Here is a 17983-nt window from a genome sequence, read left to right on the forward strand (position 1 = left end):
ATACTTTTGGTTAGGTGAAGCTTAATTGTGGGCAAAACCGATCAGAGGGCCACAGCTGCCTCTTAAGTCTGATCTGTGAATGCATGTAGCTACATGTCAGTGATGCAGTAAGGCAACACTATGAAGTACTGAGAGATGTTAGAAGCCATACCATATCAGCAGATGCCATCCTTGTGTAGCTATAAAGTCTTATCCTAGTTCAAATTACAACTGTATTTCTGCAGTATTATCTGACTAGAAGCTGAGCATGAAATAAGAAAGTTCTTAGGTAATTCAGTTGTTGTACTAGACTCCTTATAATCTAAGCTACCCTAAATTATATACTGTATAGCAAACTCCAAGCCAGCTTTGTGCAGCCAGAATCAGCCTGGCAGTGACCTGGAGCTCTGTGTGCCCGACCAGCCTCCCAGTGACACTGTTCATCTGTTCTGTTTATTATATACAGCTGTGAGCAGCATAATGGGTCTGAAGTCTGTTTAACCTACTTCCTTTTGCTTACCTGAGCTCTCTTTGACTCACGGTCACTTTCCAATAATTGTCTGACATGCAGACTGGATAGGTAAATCATTCTGACTATGGCAGCTTTACTGGTGCAACTTACACACCGAAAGTGTAAAAGAAAAATGTGTATGTTATAAAGAATTTAAAATCGGAGAAAATAAAAATGGCAATGCTGAACAAGTGCATTTCAAACAGCAATTTTCTATTCCTTGTGAAGATCTTTTCTGCACAGAGTAGTTTTGTAATAGCTGTCTTACATTATATGTATTCTTCTTCCTGTTCCAGAATAGGTTTTCAAAGTATTGAAAGGCCTTCGTTCACTTTAACTAAGACTGTTACTGTGTATAGGAACTTAAGACCGCTAAATAGACTGGATTCTCAGGATATGCAAATAGTATAGCTCCAGCGAACTAAAAAATAGCCGAACTGATGTGCTTCTTACAAGATTTCTGACCATTATCACATGATGAAAGATCCACTTCTATTGCTGTTGCACAGAAAATTTGAGAAATTATCACTTAATTGAAGTGGTGGATCATTAATGACATTTGCTTGAATTCAAAGTATTTTTCTGTAGATTCCAATCATTAGCCAGATTGGGGAAGACACCACTAGACTGATGCAGAAATTCTTACCTCTTGTTTTTACAGAGGAGCATCAGTATGAGCTCTTTAAGTATGGTCAGTAATGTGCAGATACATCTGTAAGGATGCCCCAAGAAATCTTGCAGGGGAAAAATTAGTGCTGACAGTATTCTTATTCTGGGGTTAGAGCTTATATTGCATGTGTTTTGCTGGCCTTACTTATATGTAAAAGAAGATCTGTTCCTTGGCTATTAACCCGAGAGAGTCCTGCAAGAGATATTGTACTGCCCCAGCTGAGCAATGTATTGGCGTCTCACGGTTCCAGTCTATACTATAGTCAGTGGTGCTGCTAAAGTCCCCTTCGCATGACTGAGGTGAACAAGAGATTCCTTCACGCCACTGTTAGGCTGTACCCCTGGCAGACAGCCAGCATCAATCACATTTCAAATGTAGATTAGATAGCTTCCTGCCAGGAAGGACAGCATGAATCTTTACTTTGTTGTTTGTCTCCTCCACTTGTTGGCTTACCACTACGTTTCTGTCAATAAGAATGTTCTTCCCTCTGTACACAGGTGGTCTTATGCTAAGTTGCAAGACTTAAGTTTCCTTCACTGGTTGGTCTGGCCATGAGACCCTTGGCTGAATTTCTTTTGTGAATCCTTGAGATGATAGGATATTTAGAAGATCCCAGTCCGGCTGCTCTAGCAGAAGGACACCAGCTAAAACCCTGACCCTACGTCATCCTATGGGCACTTTGAAGCAGAACACCTTGAACTCCTGTGGTGGGTTATTCAGACTCTTCCTAAATGTTGCTGGAATTCTGGGACACGTCCTGGTGAGGAAAAGTAATCAACTCATTTCATCCAACAGCATGTCATGGTGCAATGGATTTTTTTTTTATTAGTCTTTAAAAAGAAGATTATGGATAAGCATCTGCATCACTGCTTCAACCTGTCTGTTGTTCATTGAAGGGTGAAGTCTGCAGAGAATCAGAGAACACCTATTTATTCCTTGGTGCTTGTACTTGAGGCTTGTGACATACTGACAAGAAAGCAGTTTTTTCTATATATTACCTAATAAGGAAAAACAATGGTATGTTCATCTGTTCTGACAGGAGCTCTTTTTCACGGTCATCTCTATACCCAAGATCTTGAGCCAAAAGCACTTGCTTCCTACTTGGCTCTTGACAGAGCAGAGACCTGCATGAACTAAGAGCTCCCAATTTTAGCAAGAGCACCAAATACTGATCTAATGCTAGGAAAACAGGTTTTAGCAGTGATCTATTGGTTTTAGTCTTATTTCAGAAAGGAAAAGGTGAGAATTTTTCTTGGGTTTCTCTGTATTCAGTTTCTCTATAAATAGCTTCATAAACCTGATGATAGCACTGCTGCCAGTGAGTGTGTTGGAACAAACACATTCACCAGTCTTGAAGCAGGAGGGCTCCTTGTTTGGGACTTGCCCCGTCAATCACTTCTAATCTCCCCTCAACTCTTCCTGCTCCTGACTGTAATGCCCTTCTACTCTATTTTCCGTTTTCCAATACCTGAAGTTCATTGATGAGTCCCGTCACATGTGAGCATGTGCTTGGCTCCTTGCCCTGGGCTCAAGTGTCAGAGGCAATGGGGAGCGTAGCTGAGTGCTGAGTGCCGAGAAGAGGAACTGAGCAGGGAGTTATGGGTATGCTGCCTCCCACACTGCCAGCACGGTTGGACAGAAGTGAGGGACAAGAGCAGATGGATGGATTTGGAGGAGGGCAGGGTGGAAAAGAGGTCAGGGGAGAGAGAAAGCAAAGCAAGGGAGACAAAATTCGAACTGCCCTCCAGCAGTGTACAATCTCACTCCAGCACAAGACAAATCTCCCTCAAGTATCCGTCTGGACTTGGCAGCTCTGTAAGTAGTGCTACAAATGGTGTCAGTAGCAGTGCATCTTCATGTTAATGCCAGTAAGTGTTAGCTAGGAACTACCCGAGGACTGCTGTCCTGAAGCCAAACCAGAAAGAAGAAAAATGAAGACGCTTTCAGCTGTTCCTGGAGTTCACGTCCTGCCTTAGCACATCCATTCTTTCGACTAGTGAGCTGTCACGTATGCCTTAGAAAAGTGCAGTGCCTGGGAGAGGGAGGAGGGAGGGGAAAGTATCCCAGCATCCCATGACCGTGACTTTTGCAGAGATTTTTTTTAATGTCAGGGGATGAGTTCTGGCTGATACCTGCGCAAGCCAGCCTTGGGCTTCCTGTTGTTTCCCTGCCATTTGCACAGCCTCAGTAGGCAGGAGCTCTAAGGCTGTGCTTGCAAGAGACTAACTCTTGGGCAGTCCATTTTAGGTTCGTGGGCAGGCTCTGACTGCAGTTCTGACAGCAGGGAGGCTGGGTCAGAATCTGGAAGTTCTTGTAAATAATCAGCAAGAGCAGCTTACACATGGGTATCATATTTTTCCTTTATAACCAACAAAAGAACAGAGTCTGATTTATGGCTGTCTATTAATCTTGTAACAGACAGACCAGCATTTTGTCATGTATAGTGGAAAACAGCATGTCCCCTAAAAGAACTTGAAGATTTGCTAATACATTGATGACAAATCTTTGTACCTGCTTGATGCACGTATGACAAAGACCTTGTTTCAATCAACTTTTGAAATTACTCTTGAGTTTAATTACTTTGCTAACATCTCTGTGGCAGTGTTTACATGAGACAAACTGTGAACACATACAGTATTGTTTTTCCTCAGTGTCACAGGGGTTTATCTATTATTTGAGAAACACTTTGAGATATTTAGATAATAATGAAAGATTATTACAGACTTGGCACAACTGATGCAAAGCGGAATGTTGAGATGTGTTTGACTATTTTACGTGGAAGGGGAGGGAAAGGATTTCAAGAGCATTTTCCTGCTGTGAGTCAGGACTAGAATATCAAGATGAATGATTTTGAATATTTTTTTTTTGTAATACCCTTAGCATTTCACCGGTTTGTTTACAGATTCTGGTTGATGAATACAAGCCTACAACATTAGACTGTTTTTCTTTGTTACCCTTCACTGATAGCTTTTCTTCTTGGGTCCATAGGGGTATGCAGGGCACAGATTGAAAACACTGACCTAAATGATTTCTGGCAGATGATTTTGTGCCCTGTTCTTAGCTACTTCTGATGAAGGAGATTTCAGTATCTCAATGGCTGTTCCCATGCTTAGCTATCCTTGTAGCTAGACTTTTCCCTAACACATTATCCCCTACTTCCTCGGTACAGATTAATCAATTATTTCTTGTCCTATTCTTAAGGGATCTAAGGAAGAATTCATCACTGTCTTCAGTTAGTCAGTGTCTTATTTTCATTTGTGAGACTACAGTTCACATTTTTACACTTAGTCTGAACAGCTTTTTCATTTATATTAAGATAATACTTTAGAAAGTTGCAATGAAAATCAAAGTGGGATTTTGAAAAGATGACTGTGTTGATAATCATTTTGTGTCATGAAGAAATTACATTTGAATATGTGCTGGAGTTTGATTTACTGTGGCTGAAACCAAGACAAGAGATCAGTCAAAACTGATTGACGGAAGAGACTGGTATTTCCAATATTCTTTAAACACAGATCCAGTGTTTAACATCTCCTGTAGTTTCCTAAGTCATTCTCTCCTTCTATGTTCCTGTACTCTTAACACTCAGTTACAATGAAACGTGTCAGTATTTAGCCACCATTCAATATTCTGGTGATGTGAAGCAGAGAAAGATGTCGAATAGAGCAACCTTTTCTGTGCCATTCAGAAGTTGCTTCCCTTTTCTATTAGCCTGAAGAAAGAAAAACATATCTTCATCTTCATTGGTTGCTAACAATATACAGTCATATGAAAACTTGTGCAGAAGCCAAAAATGGACATAAAGTTAAAGAAATAAAGTACAGATGTCCAAAATAGGAGTGGCTTTTTTTGGATAGGTCTTAAAACATACAAGTCTTAGAGCAGGAGAGTGGATTTCTACTCCAGCCTCATCGTTTGCTGTGTGATCTTGGTTGAGCAGTTTCTTTTTTGTTTAGGCTATACCTACACAGTTGTATTCAGCAAGAGTTGAACGCTGCTGTCTGAGCTAGGTCAGCCCAAGGAAACTGTGAACTGGAACCTATCTGGTATAGCACTGTTTGGAACCAAATATGTCCTGCGAAGTGGCTAGGCCTATAAACAGAAGCTCAGGACTATGCTAACAAAGCTACCCAGCTTTTGGCTTGAACCTGGTTTCTGTGCAAATCTTAATGAAAGCTGGATCAGTCTGCAAGAAGGAGCCTAAAAAGACTTTTGAATTCCTCACATGAAAGATTAAGGAAAATTATTGTTGTCCAGCATCAGATTTTTCCAGAATGATTTGAAAGACAGTGATGTACGGTAATTGTTTCTATTTATAATATATTCAAGGCAGTGACACTCCTGTTCTAAACACTGCTTATGTTAGGGCCCCTGTTCTGAAGAGTTTATTCTCTATGAAATAAATAATTATAATATGTAACTATTAATAAGGACATATATGAAAACTAATTTAGGATTGGATTTGTTGGCATAGTGAGATTTTCTGGGTTTTATATGGTTAAGGGCACTGAGATTTTAGTCCTGCAACCTTTTTATTTTCCTTAGCAGCCATTGTGTTTCCTTTCCCTGCTTTGAAAGCTCCTTGTGAGATGGATGCTTGAACTGCCATTCTTCTGTGCTTTAAAGAATTTACAATTAGAAATGGCAGGGCCTTTCAGAAATACAGTAAGTATAAAAATGGTATTCAGACCCTGCTCTCTTTCTCACTGTACTTTCTTGACTAAAATTAAATTAGCTTGTACGTACTTTTTTTTCTATATCTTTAGGGAAACTAGGTTCAGAATTGCTAAAGTGAAATTATAGAATACCAGAGTCTTTAAACAGCCTCACAAAATCCATTGAAAACAAAGGAAAGGGACATGGCATAGCTCAGAGGAATGGTAATTGCATAGATTTTTTAATCTTTTACACACTTGTTAAACTAATCACAACTAGAATAATAAGTAATCCAACCAGTCAGGTTTACCCAGCACCCAATTTCTAGCCATTTGTCTGCAAGCAGATTGTAATTTTCTTATATTTTTTACAATTGTCAGTCACAGATATCACATTGTATTGCTACTTTTCCTTCATTGGTTAAGAGTGTATGCACTTCCTGCCAGCATGAAATATTTAATGAATTTGACATTTAGTTTTATGTGAAAATGTATGCTGCTAACATCCATTTTCTTAAATGTGTATAGAAAATGAGTGAAATAAAATGCTTATGTTTCTGGGAAGGAAAAATGAGAATGAAAGATGATAAAAAGTGAAAAAATCAAATCCACTCAACAAGACAAATGAATGTTTTTGTTCCATATTGACCCAATGTCATGGTTTAACCCCAGCCGGCAACTAAGCACCACGCAGCTGCTTGCTCACTCCTCCCCACCCCGATGGGATGGGGAGGAGAATCAGAAAAAAAAGAAAAAATCATGGGTTGAGATAAGAACAGTTTAATAATTGAAAAAAAAAAATGAAAAGGAAAATAACAAAAAGAGAGAAATAAACCCCAAGAAAAACAAGTGATGCACAATGCAATTGCTCACCACCTCCTGACCAATGCCCAGCCAGTCCCTGAGCAGTGACCTGGGCCTCCCGGACAACTCCCCCTATTTTATATCCTGAGCATGATGTCCTATGGTATGGAATATCCCTTTGGCTAGTTCGGGTCAGCTGTCCTGGCCATGCTCCCTCCCAGCTTCTTGTATGCCTCCTTGCTGGCAGAGCATGGGAAACTGAAAAGTCCTTGACTTAGGGTAAGCATTACTTAGCAACAACTAAAACATCAGTGTGTTATCAACATTACTCTCATACTAAATCCAAAACACAGCACTGTACCAGCTACTAGGAAGATAATTAACTCTGTCCCAGCTGAAACCAGGCCACCCAACTCCAGTAGAGAGTGACAAAAAGGCATTATTGTTGGAAGGCTGCTTGTTCTTTCTGTAGCTAACTTATGTTCATCACTGTAGTTTAAGTTCTGATCTATACATTGATATTCTTAGGGCATGTTTGTAATGGACTGATGACTTTTTCACCGAAATCCATACGCATGCTCTGACTGGTGAGACTCAGAGGAAAAACAATGCTGAACAATACAGTCTGAGTCGTGTCCTCATCTTTATTGCCCCTGTGCAAACTGTCTGTAGTGTGTTGACCTTGGCTGGCTGCCAAGATGCCCATCCAGCCGCTCTCTCACTCCTCCTCAGCAGGAGAGGGAGAGAAAATAAGATGGAAATGTTTGTGGGTTGAGATAAAGACACGGAGATCACTTAGTAATTACCATGATGGGCAAATCAGACTCGTCTTGGGGAAAGTTAGTTTAATTTATTGCCAATTAAAATAGATTTGGATGGTGAGAAATGAAGACAAGGGTTAAACTACCTTTCCCCTCCTTTATTTTTTTCCTAGGCTCCTTCATTCTTGAGTCCTCTTCCTCCTCCCCACCCCACATGGTGCAGGGGCGATGGGGAATGGGGGGTTGTGGTGAGTTCATAACAGTTCCTCTAGGCTGCACCTTCCTCCTCACACTTTTCCCTTGCTCCAGCACGGGTCCTTCCTATGGGCTGCAGTCCTTTAGGATAAACCTGCTCCAGCATGGTCTCTCCATGGGCAGCAGGCCTTCAGGAAATATCATCCTGCTCTGGTCTGGGGTCCTCCACGTGCTGCAGTGTGTCTGCTCTGGTGTGGTCCTCTCCATGGGCTGCAGGGAAATACCTGCTCCACTGTGGTCTCTTCCAAAACTCACACAGGCTGCAGGAGAATGTCTCCTGCAGCTCCTGGAGCACCTCTTTCTCCTTCACCGACCTTGGTGTCTTCAGGATTGTTTCTCACACTTTTTTTCTCATTCATCACTGCCTAAACAGCATTTTTCCCTTTCTTAACTATGCTTTCACAGAGGTGCTGCCAGCTTCACTGATGGGCTCAGCTGTGTCCTGCAGTGGGTCTATTGGAGTCAGCAGGAACTGGCTGTGTCTGGCATGGGACAGCCCCTGGCCTTCTCCCACAGAGACCACTACTGTAGCTGCTCCACTACCAACACCTTGCCACCTAAACCAAGTGTACTGTCATGGCGACCAGATAGCCAGGTACTTGGTTTCAGTCAGGCACTTGCTGCACAGCTAAATTGAAGCAGCGATACTCTGGTAGTATGGACAGTAGAAGTTGAGAAGATTCCCGTGGGATTTGTCCTTTGGAAGAAACAGCTATCAAATAGGAGTGACAGTGGAAGGCAAGATTCATTCTGACAACTTACTGCATAGCTAAGTTTCTTGTCTGCCACTGAAGAAGCTCTCCTGGAACAGAGAAGAGGCTTTGGTTTCCCTTAGTTCTTCTGATCTGCAGTGCACCAGCATCACCACTCTGTGAAGACTCTCATAGTTGGGAAGCTCTTTCTATAGAAAGAGAGACCTTAACTCAGACCACACTGATTTCTTAATTTCTACCATGTTCCAATTTAGGCTGCTTAAGATTTTTTATTTTTGCCTATCTATAGTTTTCTAATGAAGAAGAATGAAAGCCACATTATAAAACAGTGGGTTTTTTTGTTTTCTCATAACAACTGCATTCTAAATCAATTAAGCAGTTGGGGTATTCCAAGAGCTATTAATTAGTATGTTTCAATTATAACTGATGAAGCAGAATTATGTAGATTTTTTTGGAAACGTACCGAGATTCATGATTTCAAGCACTAGCTGGGAATGCATCACAAATTATACAAAATTTGCAGAAGTCTTTTGATATGACATTTTCTGCAAAGCTGCTGCCAGGGATGGCAAAGCAATGGTTAGGCATAATTCCCTCTGGTTCATATTGCTGACATTTCTCTCCCCACCAACAGAGAGAACTCAATATATGAACTTTTACTTTATTTCACTAGCATTGTCCTACAACAGGAAGCAAACAGTGACTGTATTACTTACACAGTTTTGTAACCTAACATACTCCTCCCTTCTCCCGGCCCCACTCTGGGAAAGGAGCAATTGGGAGCAATTAGTGCTACTTTCTTTCTAACAGCACATTCAATCTTTTTGATTTAATGTATGTTGCCCTTTCTGCCTTTACCTGTCTCTCTTTCCATACTTAGTTGAATGCCTTGCCACTGATGGCTGCATTTGCAGCAGACTGCTGAGATGTTGCTGAAGTCAGCAGCGTTAATACTGCATTAGAGAATCCACTTCAGGGAAAACAATGTTAGATTTAACCAGTGGGGTACTGCTGCAGTGGAAAGCTATATGCTCAGAGGCACTCTGTGCATTTTCCAAACAAACAATACGTCAAGCTTTGCTTTCACGAACAGTAAATGTAACAGTAATGCTTCTCACTTCAATGGCAGTTTGCAGCAAAATGCTGTACAAACAGTAGGGTGAAATTCCCCTGTGTGCCAGGCTTGCGATGACTTTCACTGCTCAAGTCGTGTGGTTGAACACTTTGGGGATATGCAGAGGGACCAGGGCCAAACCGGTGTAAAACATGTCAGCGCTGAGAGCAGTTTTCTTGATCCATGGCTGTTCGGATCCTGTGGTCCCCAGACAGCAGTGCTTATTATTATGCCTCAGTCCAGAGCAACAGCCACAGGGATACCAGTGTTCTGCCCCATATGTAATCGTAGCCTGCAGGCAGGATTTTGTCTCCCATTTCTTGATCACAGCTGAAATGTCACCTGTTAATTAGCTCACATCATGCAAAGATGCTGCACAAAAGCAAAGGCAGACACAATCATTGTCTACTGGGATTTTTGCTCTAAAAGCCAGACTTTCTAAACCGGCGTCAGATTTTTGAGTGCCCAGTGTGTAAAAATCCAGCATTCATTGTGCTGGTTAAATGGATGCTCTCTACTTTACAAAACCTGTTAAAAAACCACAACAGACAGAGATGAAGAATGGGGGTGGGGAAGGGCCTGAAATAGCAAGCAAAGCAGGTAGTGAAAATGATTAGCCACGTCCTCATAATGCAAAATTTTAATGGCTTAATGATTTTTTGGTTATACATGGACAGAAACTTCCACATTTCATTATTTCTGTCATGCATATAGCAACCTCCCGCTTCCTGTTGGACATACAAATTCCCTTCATCCATAAACCTGCATGCATTTTCTGTTTGTGACATATTCATGAGAAGTTCATATAGCTGATATCTTAATACACTGATAGCCTCAGCTCTTCCTCTAACATACCTCATCCTTGCTCTGACTTCCAGGCACAGCCCTGCTGTCTTAACCCAAGCAGCCAGTAGCTGAAATCACTTTGGGGATTCTGTGGGAAGGTTGTGAAATTGGAAGCAAATGCTAGATACCCATATCCCCCAGGAACTTCTGTTTGGAGATAAGCCAGAGCCTTGGAGTGCAAGATCATATGTTATCCACTGGTGGGCTGCTCATTTGCCTGCCTTTCCACACTGTTCAATCAGGAAGCCTTTTGATGTTATCTTCAGTGTGTGGCCATTTCAGAATAGGGGTATGGGGGAACCCTAACAACTAGAATACCCTGCCTAGTGAAAAAGAAATAAATGAGGCTCCCGCTAGGATGCTAAAACAGTTATGGCCAGTGGAGTCCCTTCATCCCCCAGTCCTTTACGACCCATTTTAGAGAAGATAGATCCACCTGCTTTTAGTGGCCAGTTCAGGGAAGCTGTAGCGGACTTGCCTAGCACCTCACAGACATTTCTGAGTCTTGGTGCTCCAGGTCTCTGTTCTGCGACTTCATACACTTGACAAAATATCATAGTTCTAAATTACTTCAGGAGGGAAAGCTGGCTTATTAAGTAGTGCTACAGGAAGGTTGTACATGTGCTGATAACCCAATGTAGGATCTTGTGAAAGCTGTAGGGAGAATGATTTGCTCATGAATTTTCTCAGTGAAACTGGACTGCATGATAAGATTACTTTATAATTTGAACTAAACTTCTAGTTTTAAGACAAAGATAAGGAAGACTCCATGGGAAATTTTGAGTGCTCGACTATGTAAATGTTTGAAGAAAGCATAATTTCCTTTCTTTAAAAAAACATCCCATCATATTATGAGGATTTTTGGGAAACATACTGGTACTTACCTTCAGATGCACATCAAAGAACCTTTTTACTTGAGCTGAAAGTACTTTGTTGTCTTCCTTGGATGGACCCACTAAAATGGGAGATGAAATATCCTGTCTCATTTTTGATCAACTCATGTATTAAACTTAAAGCCAGCTGCTGGGTTTATGAATGCATAAGTATATATGCCTTTAATCTAATTCTGTGCTGAATCCTGTGAAAGGAACACTTGCATCAGATGTGTCAAGAATACTCTACTATACTCTCATTAAAATGTACATACATTCCTGTGTGCTCATGTAACTCAGGAACATGAAAGAAAATAAAGTACTAAATAAGACACTCCATTAAACCTGACTTACATTTTTCACAGATAAAAATTGTGACAGCAGTACCACAGAGGAGGGTATGTTAAATTAAAAAAAAATTGTATTTGGTCTAAACAGTTGAGAAACTCTCCTCTAAAACCAGGTTTCTTCAGTATCTCCTATGTTCTTGGCATATTGGGTAAGATAGTTGCCAGGTTATAGGTCATTGTGGCAAAGCCATGCTCAATGTTTTCATAATCAAAAGCCAGTTGAACATCCTCTCAGAATTTTGGCTCTTATTTGAAGCTGTCCCTCTGAGGTGGCTGTACTTTGAACCTCTCTGTCTGGAGATTTTCCCTTTAAATTAGAACTATTTTCACAGAGTCATAACAGGTTATCTAGCTCACCCTGATGCTGTAAAGCAGGGCCAACTATACCTAAATATTTCTGGCAGAAATTAGTCTAACCTGTTCTTAGAAACATCAGTCTCCTAAAGCAAAGCATACCTGCAGTAATAAAGGACAATTTTTAACCTTAAGCAATGTCTTATGGTGTATCATTTCAATAGCTCCAATGTTTTACATTACAGCATTTTGCTTTAGAATAGAATATTTCAGTTGGAAGGAACCTACAACGGTCATCTAGTCCAACTGCCAACTGCTTAAGCTGGGTTAAGTTTTGCCCCAGTCTTCTTGATGCTCAGTGAGTAAGAGTTTTGATTCCTTCTCATCAATGTTAGCAGAAATCTCAGGTATTTAAGCTCCTCATGTATCAATGGGAGGCCTGTCTGCACCCTTCATCAGTACCTCAAATGCAGGTAGTGCGGTACTCTTGGAGGTGAGCAACTGTACAGATCTTAACATTTTAATTTGACTTGTAACATCAACATCTTCAGCTGCTTTATTTTGAAGCTTATCGAGACAAACAGGAACCCACCTTTGTTTCCCCACTGGCATCCTCTTACTGGAGTAAGGCCTGTGTTGAAACACTGGTGTGTTCCTTTGAGGGTACCTGTTCCTTTGAGGTTACCTGTCTACTAATTTAGTGCATGCATATGAATGGAGCTTCATCATGGCTTTCAGTGAGGCAGATTAAGTCTTCTTTGATATGATTTAACAAACACACATGGATGAGACTCTGTTCTGGGACAAGCCTGTTCTGACAGCAGCTTGTCTTCTTGAAGAAACATGGATAAACAAAGCAGGGATTGTTCTGCATTTACTGTAAACGCATCCTCTTCTCTTTTCCTCTGTGTCCTAAACTATAGTCTAAACTATCTCTACAAATCCAAGAATTTATGTAGTCCTTCATTTTCTTAAACTGTATGTATACCTCTGCACATTGTTATATTGCCACTGTAGTCCATCCTTTGATCTTCGTAAAACTTCTACTTGTTAAACTTCTGGAAGTTTATATAGCTTTTACGTTTATATGTTTGTTCAAAAATTGTACAGACATGGATTCTTACAGGACACTTGTGTTTGTTAGAAAAGTAAGCACTACTTTATCTTATTCTACTTGGTGAAACCATGGTTTAAAGGTGAATGGTAGGACTCTTCTGAGAGCAGAGGATCATGGAGGCAGAGTTCCAATTAGAAATCGGGCCTTATGATACCATACCGTGTGCTGAAGTCACTAACTCCACTCTCTTGTCGTAGAGTGAGATAGCTGCTAGATGGAGTATCTACACTGGTTTTCCAATATCTAACTGCTGCTTAAAATCTACCCTGAAACATCTGTGAGGTATTGACTGCAGTTGTGTTTTCTGCATCAGCTTTGTAAGAAGACCGTCTCTGTTATACATCAGTTGCTCATCTAGCTGCTTTAGTAGAGTCTTCTTGTGTATTAATTTATATAATATAAAATACTTTAGGATCAACATTTCGACATACACTTGGGGTAGTTATTACTAATAGCAGAAAATTAAAGACTTTAATGCAATTCTTCTTAGGGAACAAGTTCTTTTATTTTAGAGATAAGCAAGCCGAGCAGAGTAATCCATTGAGCTGTTTAAGTGACACAATATTTATAAGAACATTTTACGTTCCCTACCCTGAACTTCCCATCTTGTTCTTACATCAGTACAACACATTTCCCTTCCAAGATGGAATTAAACAGGCCATGATTTTACTGTAAAGCTGTTATTAACACTTTGCCAGAAATACGATTTGAATAAGAAACAACATTTATACTAGCAGAGAGGGAAAGAAAACTCAGAAAAGCTGTTTTACCAGCTCCTGACTTCCTTCCTCTTTACTTATCATTTGTGGGATATCAAAGTCAGGCATGTCTCACCACTGACAGGCTCAACCAGCCTACACTGGACTATGCCAGTCATGGTAAGGTGGATATCTGTGTCAAAAAATTGTAGCATGCTGTTTCTGTCATCTGAATTCTGCTCTCTTCTTACCATGTGAGCCTCAGATCCTGAGACTATTTTGCTGAGTAATCTCAAGTGTGCAAAATCAGCCCTCAGGCTTGCAGATTTTGTGTTGATTCACAATATACGCAGTAGTTATTGGCTCTAACTAATGTAAATTAATTGAATGCCATGGAATCCATGGAAGTTATGTTACACTGGTTTACATCAGCTGAGCCACTTCTGGGAATACTCAAATTTATTTAGTTCAGTAAAGAGACGTTGTGACTCAGATATAAGATATTTGCCTATAGAGGAAGGAAGATTATAACAAACAGCTACACACAACCTCTCTATTTTACGTTTCTTCTGAATACTTTTCTGATATTTCCTGCTGAAACTCACTGTATCTATTACAATAATCCTTTCCTTTTAGGACATGTAGAGAATGAAATGATCTCTTTTACAAAAAATGTGACTTCTTTCTAATACTGTCACTCTTCTCCCTATTGTCACAAGTTCTTAGAACTTACATGAAATATATCTGGAGGTAAGAGAAGTTACCTTTTAAGTTTGATGTCATTCCATCCTGGCTGATAAGTGTTGGGGACCATAACGACCTTTTGATGGTCAAACTGACCAGCTGTGCCACAGGGTGTTGCAAAACTGAGATAACACACAAAGGAGATCAACCACAGAGGCTTTTCCTCTGATCTTGGATCCTTTCTAATCTAATTAGTATCTGGAACCTCCAAGTCACATGTGAAAAGAAATATTAACTGTAAGTGTAAAGCAACTATAGATTTCTGTAGTTTATCAGTTAGCAAGTAAGCTGGAAGCTCTATCCTTAATGCAATGCTTCAGAGAAGTATTGCTTCTAGGAAAACATGACTGTAGTAAACAGCTGAGTTCTTAAATTATTGAGTATCATAAAATGGTTTCTATTGGGAAAGAGTTGTAGCCCACTTCAAACCCAAGGTGTAATCACATTGTATGTTCAAATTGTATAGAATCAGTTTATGGTTCCACTCTGATCAGATGTTGTAAATCCTTCTGCTTTAATTTCTGAACACAACAGCAAAGACACTTTGAGAATAAGTTCAGAGAATGCAGCTAAAGTGACTGTATTTTAACTGCAATCTGATTTAGGTCTGATATGAAATAAATCAATCCGGTTTCAGAGAAATTACAGGCCAGTGACAGCTGCACCGTGGTAAGATTACAGCAGGGATTTGGTTTAAAATGAATCCAGCATCTTTAAAGCCTGCATGTGGTACCATTATACCAGTGGATGCTGAGGAACCCGGCCTCATTCTGCCATTGCTAACGCTGGCAACAGAGAGTGGGGAAGTGTGATGCTGAGACACCTGAATTACCTGGAGGCGAGCCAGCTTTGATTCAGATGCCTTGGTAGCTTGAAACAGTGGTTGGGCTAATAAGTCTGGCTGGAAGTCAGGGCTTATTAGCTCTGATGTACTGCTAAGGTCACACGGGCTATACAGTGTCTCAGTCCCAAGCTGGGAGGTCCATCGCTGTGCTTGGCATGTGAGTCACTTTGACCTCAGATATCTAGTATGCTTTGGCTGAAGAATGATTTATGCTAAAATTTGTAAAGCTTCCAGGCTTCAAGAACATTTTCAGAAGTGATCGTTTTGTGAATCCATGTGAATAATACGGGCCTGCTTGTGTTGGTGAGCCAAACAGCATTGTAGTTTACAAAGCATTTTCTGTTTCTGTCAATACCAGGCCAGGTAGTGATCACTGATCATTGACAGTTCAATTTCTTAGCACTATTAATACTGTTAGTGTTATGATTTAAGGACATAAATCACTGCCAGGGTCCCTCACCAAACACTAGTCAAAATTTTCATATTCTTATTGGATAAATGTTTTTCTGCATCCTTCTGAAATTTTTGCATATGCAACTGGCCTGTCTGGTTCTAGAGGTAATGGGTGAAGCAAACCGTTGGGGTGGCTTGTGTATGGATGGACAGATGGAGCCTTCCAGATGAGAAGAATCGCATGTATGTGAATAACATGGTTTATGCGAGAGTCTTGAAAATGGTATTTAGGGAAGTTGTATATGAACATCAAGGTCATACCCTTATGGATTTGATTTTGAATAAGACTTTTTTACTTTGTGTTTCAGTGGCTGTTCCCTCACCAGTGCCAGCTTGTGAACCTGAGCCCAAAACTAACGGGCATTACCCAGCTCCACGACTCTCCATTTCCTCCCGAGCCACGGTCGTTGCTACCATGGAAGCCCCTTCTCAAGGCCTGCAGACAGTCATGAAGTGGAAAACAGTGGTGGCCATCTTTGTTGTGGTGGTAGTTTACCTGGTGACGGGAGGACTCGTCTTCCGTGCCCTGGAGCAGCCCTTCGAAAGCAGGCAGAAGAACACAATCGCACTAGAGAAGGCTGATTTTCTTCGGGAGCATGTTTGTGTAACCCAGCTAGAGCTGGAGACGCTGATTCAGGTAGGCCCCGTGAAGAAGACAGTACTTCCTGGAAGTTAGGATAAACAGCTTGGTGGTTTTTGATCAGCTGTGTTGGTGGGGAACAAAATTGTTTCCTTGCTCTTGCCATGGGCAGTGTGGTCATTTTAAAGTCCGGGAAACAGAAACTATGTCTCCAAAACATTGTAAATAGAGGTTAAATGTATTCACTAAAAAATAAAAAATGTATGCAAAGAAAATCAGAACTTAATATCTGGAAGAAATTTTTGTGAGATGTGACAGATTTGCAAGACATTTGCCCATCATCTCTGTAATTTTCAAATTATATTAAGTTCTTAATTCTTCCTCCAAAATTAAACACAGCAACTAAGAGAGCAAACAGAAAATGATAGGTGGGAATTTTAAAATATTCAGCCAAGAATTCTGAACTTACTGGTATATTAATTTACAGGTTTACTATTGTGAATTTTAGGTAAATGAATGATGATGAAGTAAACAATTAAAAATAGAAAAAAATTGGCATTTAAGAACTACTGAATTTTTAGTCCGGTCTAGTATGCAAAGCTATAGAATCAATTTTCAAGGAAATAAATATCAAGTATGTAGCGATAAATGTAATGGAAAATGGAGTAACATGCAAGAAAGATCTATCAAGGATAGAGTTATATTTCATTGATTAAAACTCTAGGCAAGGAAAGTATTATGGATCTTACAAGACTTCAGTAGAGTATCTTCTAGGATCCCATGTAGAAACCTATAAGTTAGCCTGGAGAAAATATAGATAATAAACGTGAGATACCTAAGGAATATATTCCAAAGTTGAACTTCAGCCTCATATTTCAGACCTGAATTTGTGTCTGAACCTTCCAGGAGCACAATGTGTTTCCCTCTGGGTGTTGCACCACAGTTCTGTTGCGATTTCAGGGTTTTTGAAAGAACAAAGAGCTATCCCATGCATTCTTGTGTCCATCCACCCAACTGTGTTATAAAACCCTTTCTATAAGTGAATCAGATCTATAAGCTGCATATTTCTTTTAAGAAGCTGTTCCACTACCTTATTGCTATGATGAAAAAAGCATTCTCCCACTTTTCAGCCTAAACTTGTTCAGTTTCCTTGTACTTTGTCTTCTACAGACAACGTCCCATTGCTTAATAGATTCTTCTCCCTTGCCCACAGGTGTAGACAGCAATGCTCTTCTGCCTCTCCTAAGCAAAACAAATTCTTTCTGTTTCTTTGCAGATAGATGTGGGCTCTCCCTGCTTGTGCTCTGTGTTCATAGAAGACGGGTCAGTTCTGAGTCAGAGGCTGTGTACCTGTGTCTTTGGGCAGCCTAGTACTGTGGCTAAGAAGCCAAACCTGCTTCAGCAAGAAGCGGTATTGTGCTGATGTGACTATACAGCTTTTGGGTCAGGGCTGGCTTGGATCACATCCTTCATCTGTCTGCAAAAGGCAGGTGAACATGTTTGGTTGGTAGCATGAATTCTGTTCAGGGATATTGGTTCAGATGTGTTTCTCATGGCAGTGTTGCAGAGATCTGTATTTCCCGCAACTGCTTAGGTATAATGTGTGCTAGCTGTTTAAAGGATTTTTAGAAAATACTAAAAGCAAGAAGTTTGTATTCCCTTGATGGGAATGCCACCATTAAAAGATATGCAAAATGCTTTCTTTTCTAGCAGAAAGCAGAAC

The 17983-nt window shown here is 40.4% G+C and overlaps 1 protein-coding gene across 2 annotated transcripts in view; it reads left to right on the plus strand.

Moving 5' to 3' along the window:
* The window catches only part of KCNK10 (potassium two pore domain channel subfamily K member 10), a 68800-nt gene that overhangs the window by 9856 nt on the left and 40961 nt on the right, over positions 1-17983 (plus strand). Inside the window, exon 2 of one of the 2 annotated variants that reach the window (XM_069783701.1) lies at positions 15989-16317. In XM_069783701.1, the coding sequence (XP_069639802.1) occupies positions 15989-16317 (329 nt within the window). Of the gene's footprint in view, positions 1-15893; positions 16318-17983 lie in introns of those variants that run through there. The other variant, XM_069783700.1, reaches the window with a different exon arrangement.

The sequence above is a fragment of the Haliaeetus albicilla genome, chromosome 5 (assembly GCF_947461875.1).
Source record: "Haliaeetus albicilla chromosome 5, bHalAlb1.1, whole genome shotgun sequence".
NCBI classification, from domain to species: Eukaryota; Metazoa; Chordata; class Aves; order Accipitriformes; family Accipitridae; genus Haliaeetus; species Haliaeetus albicilla.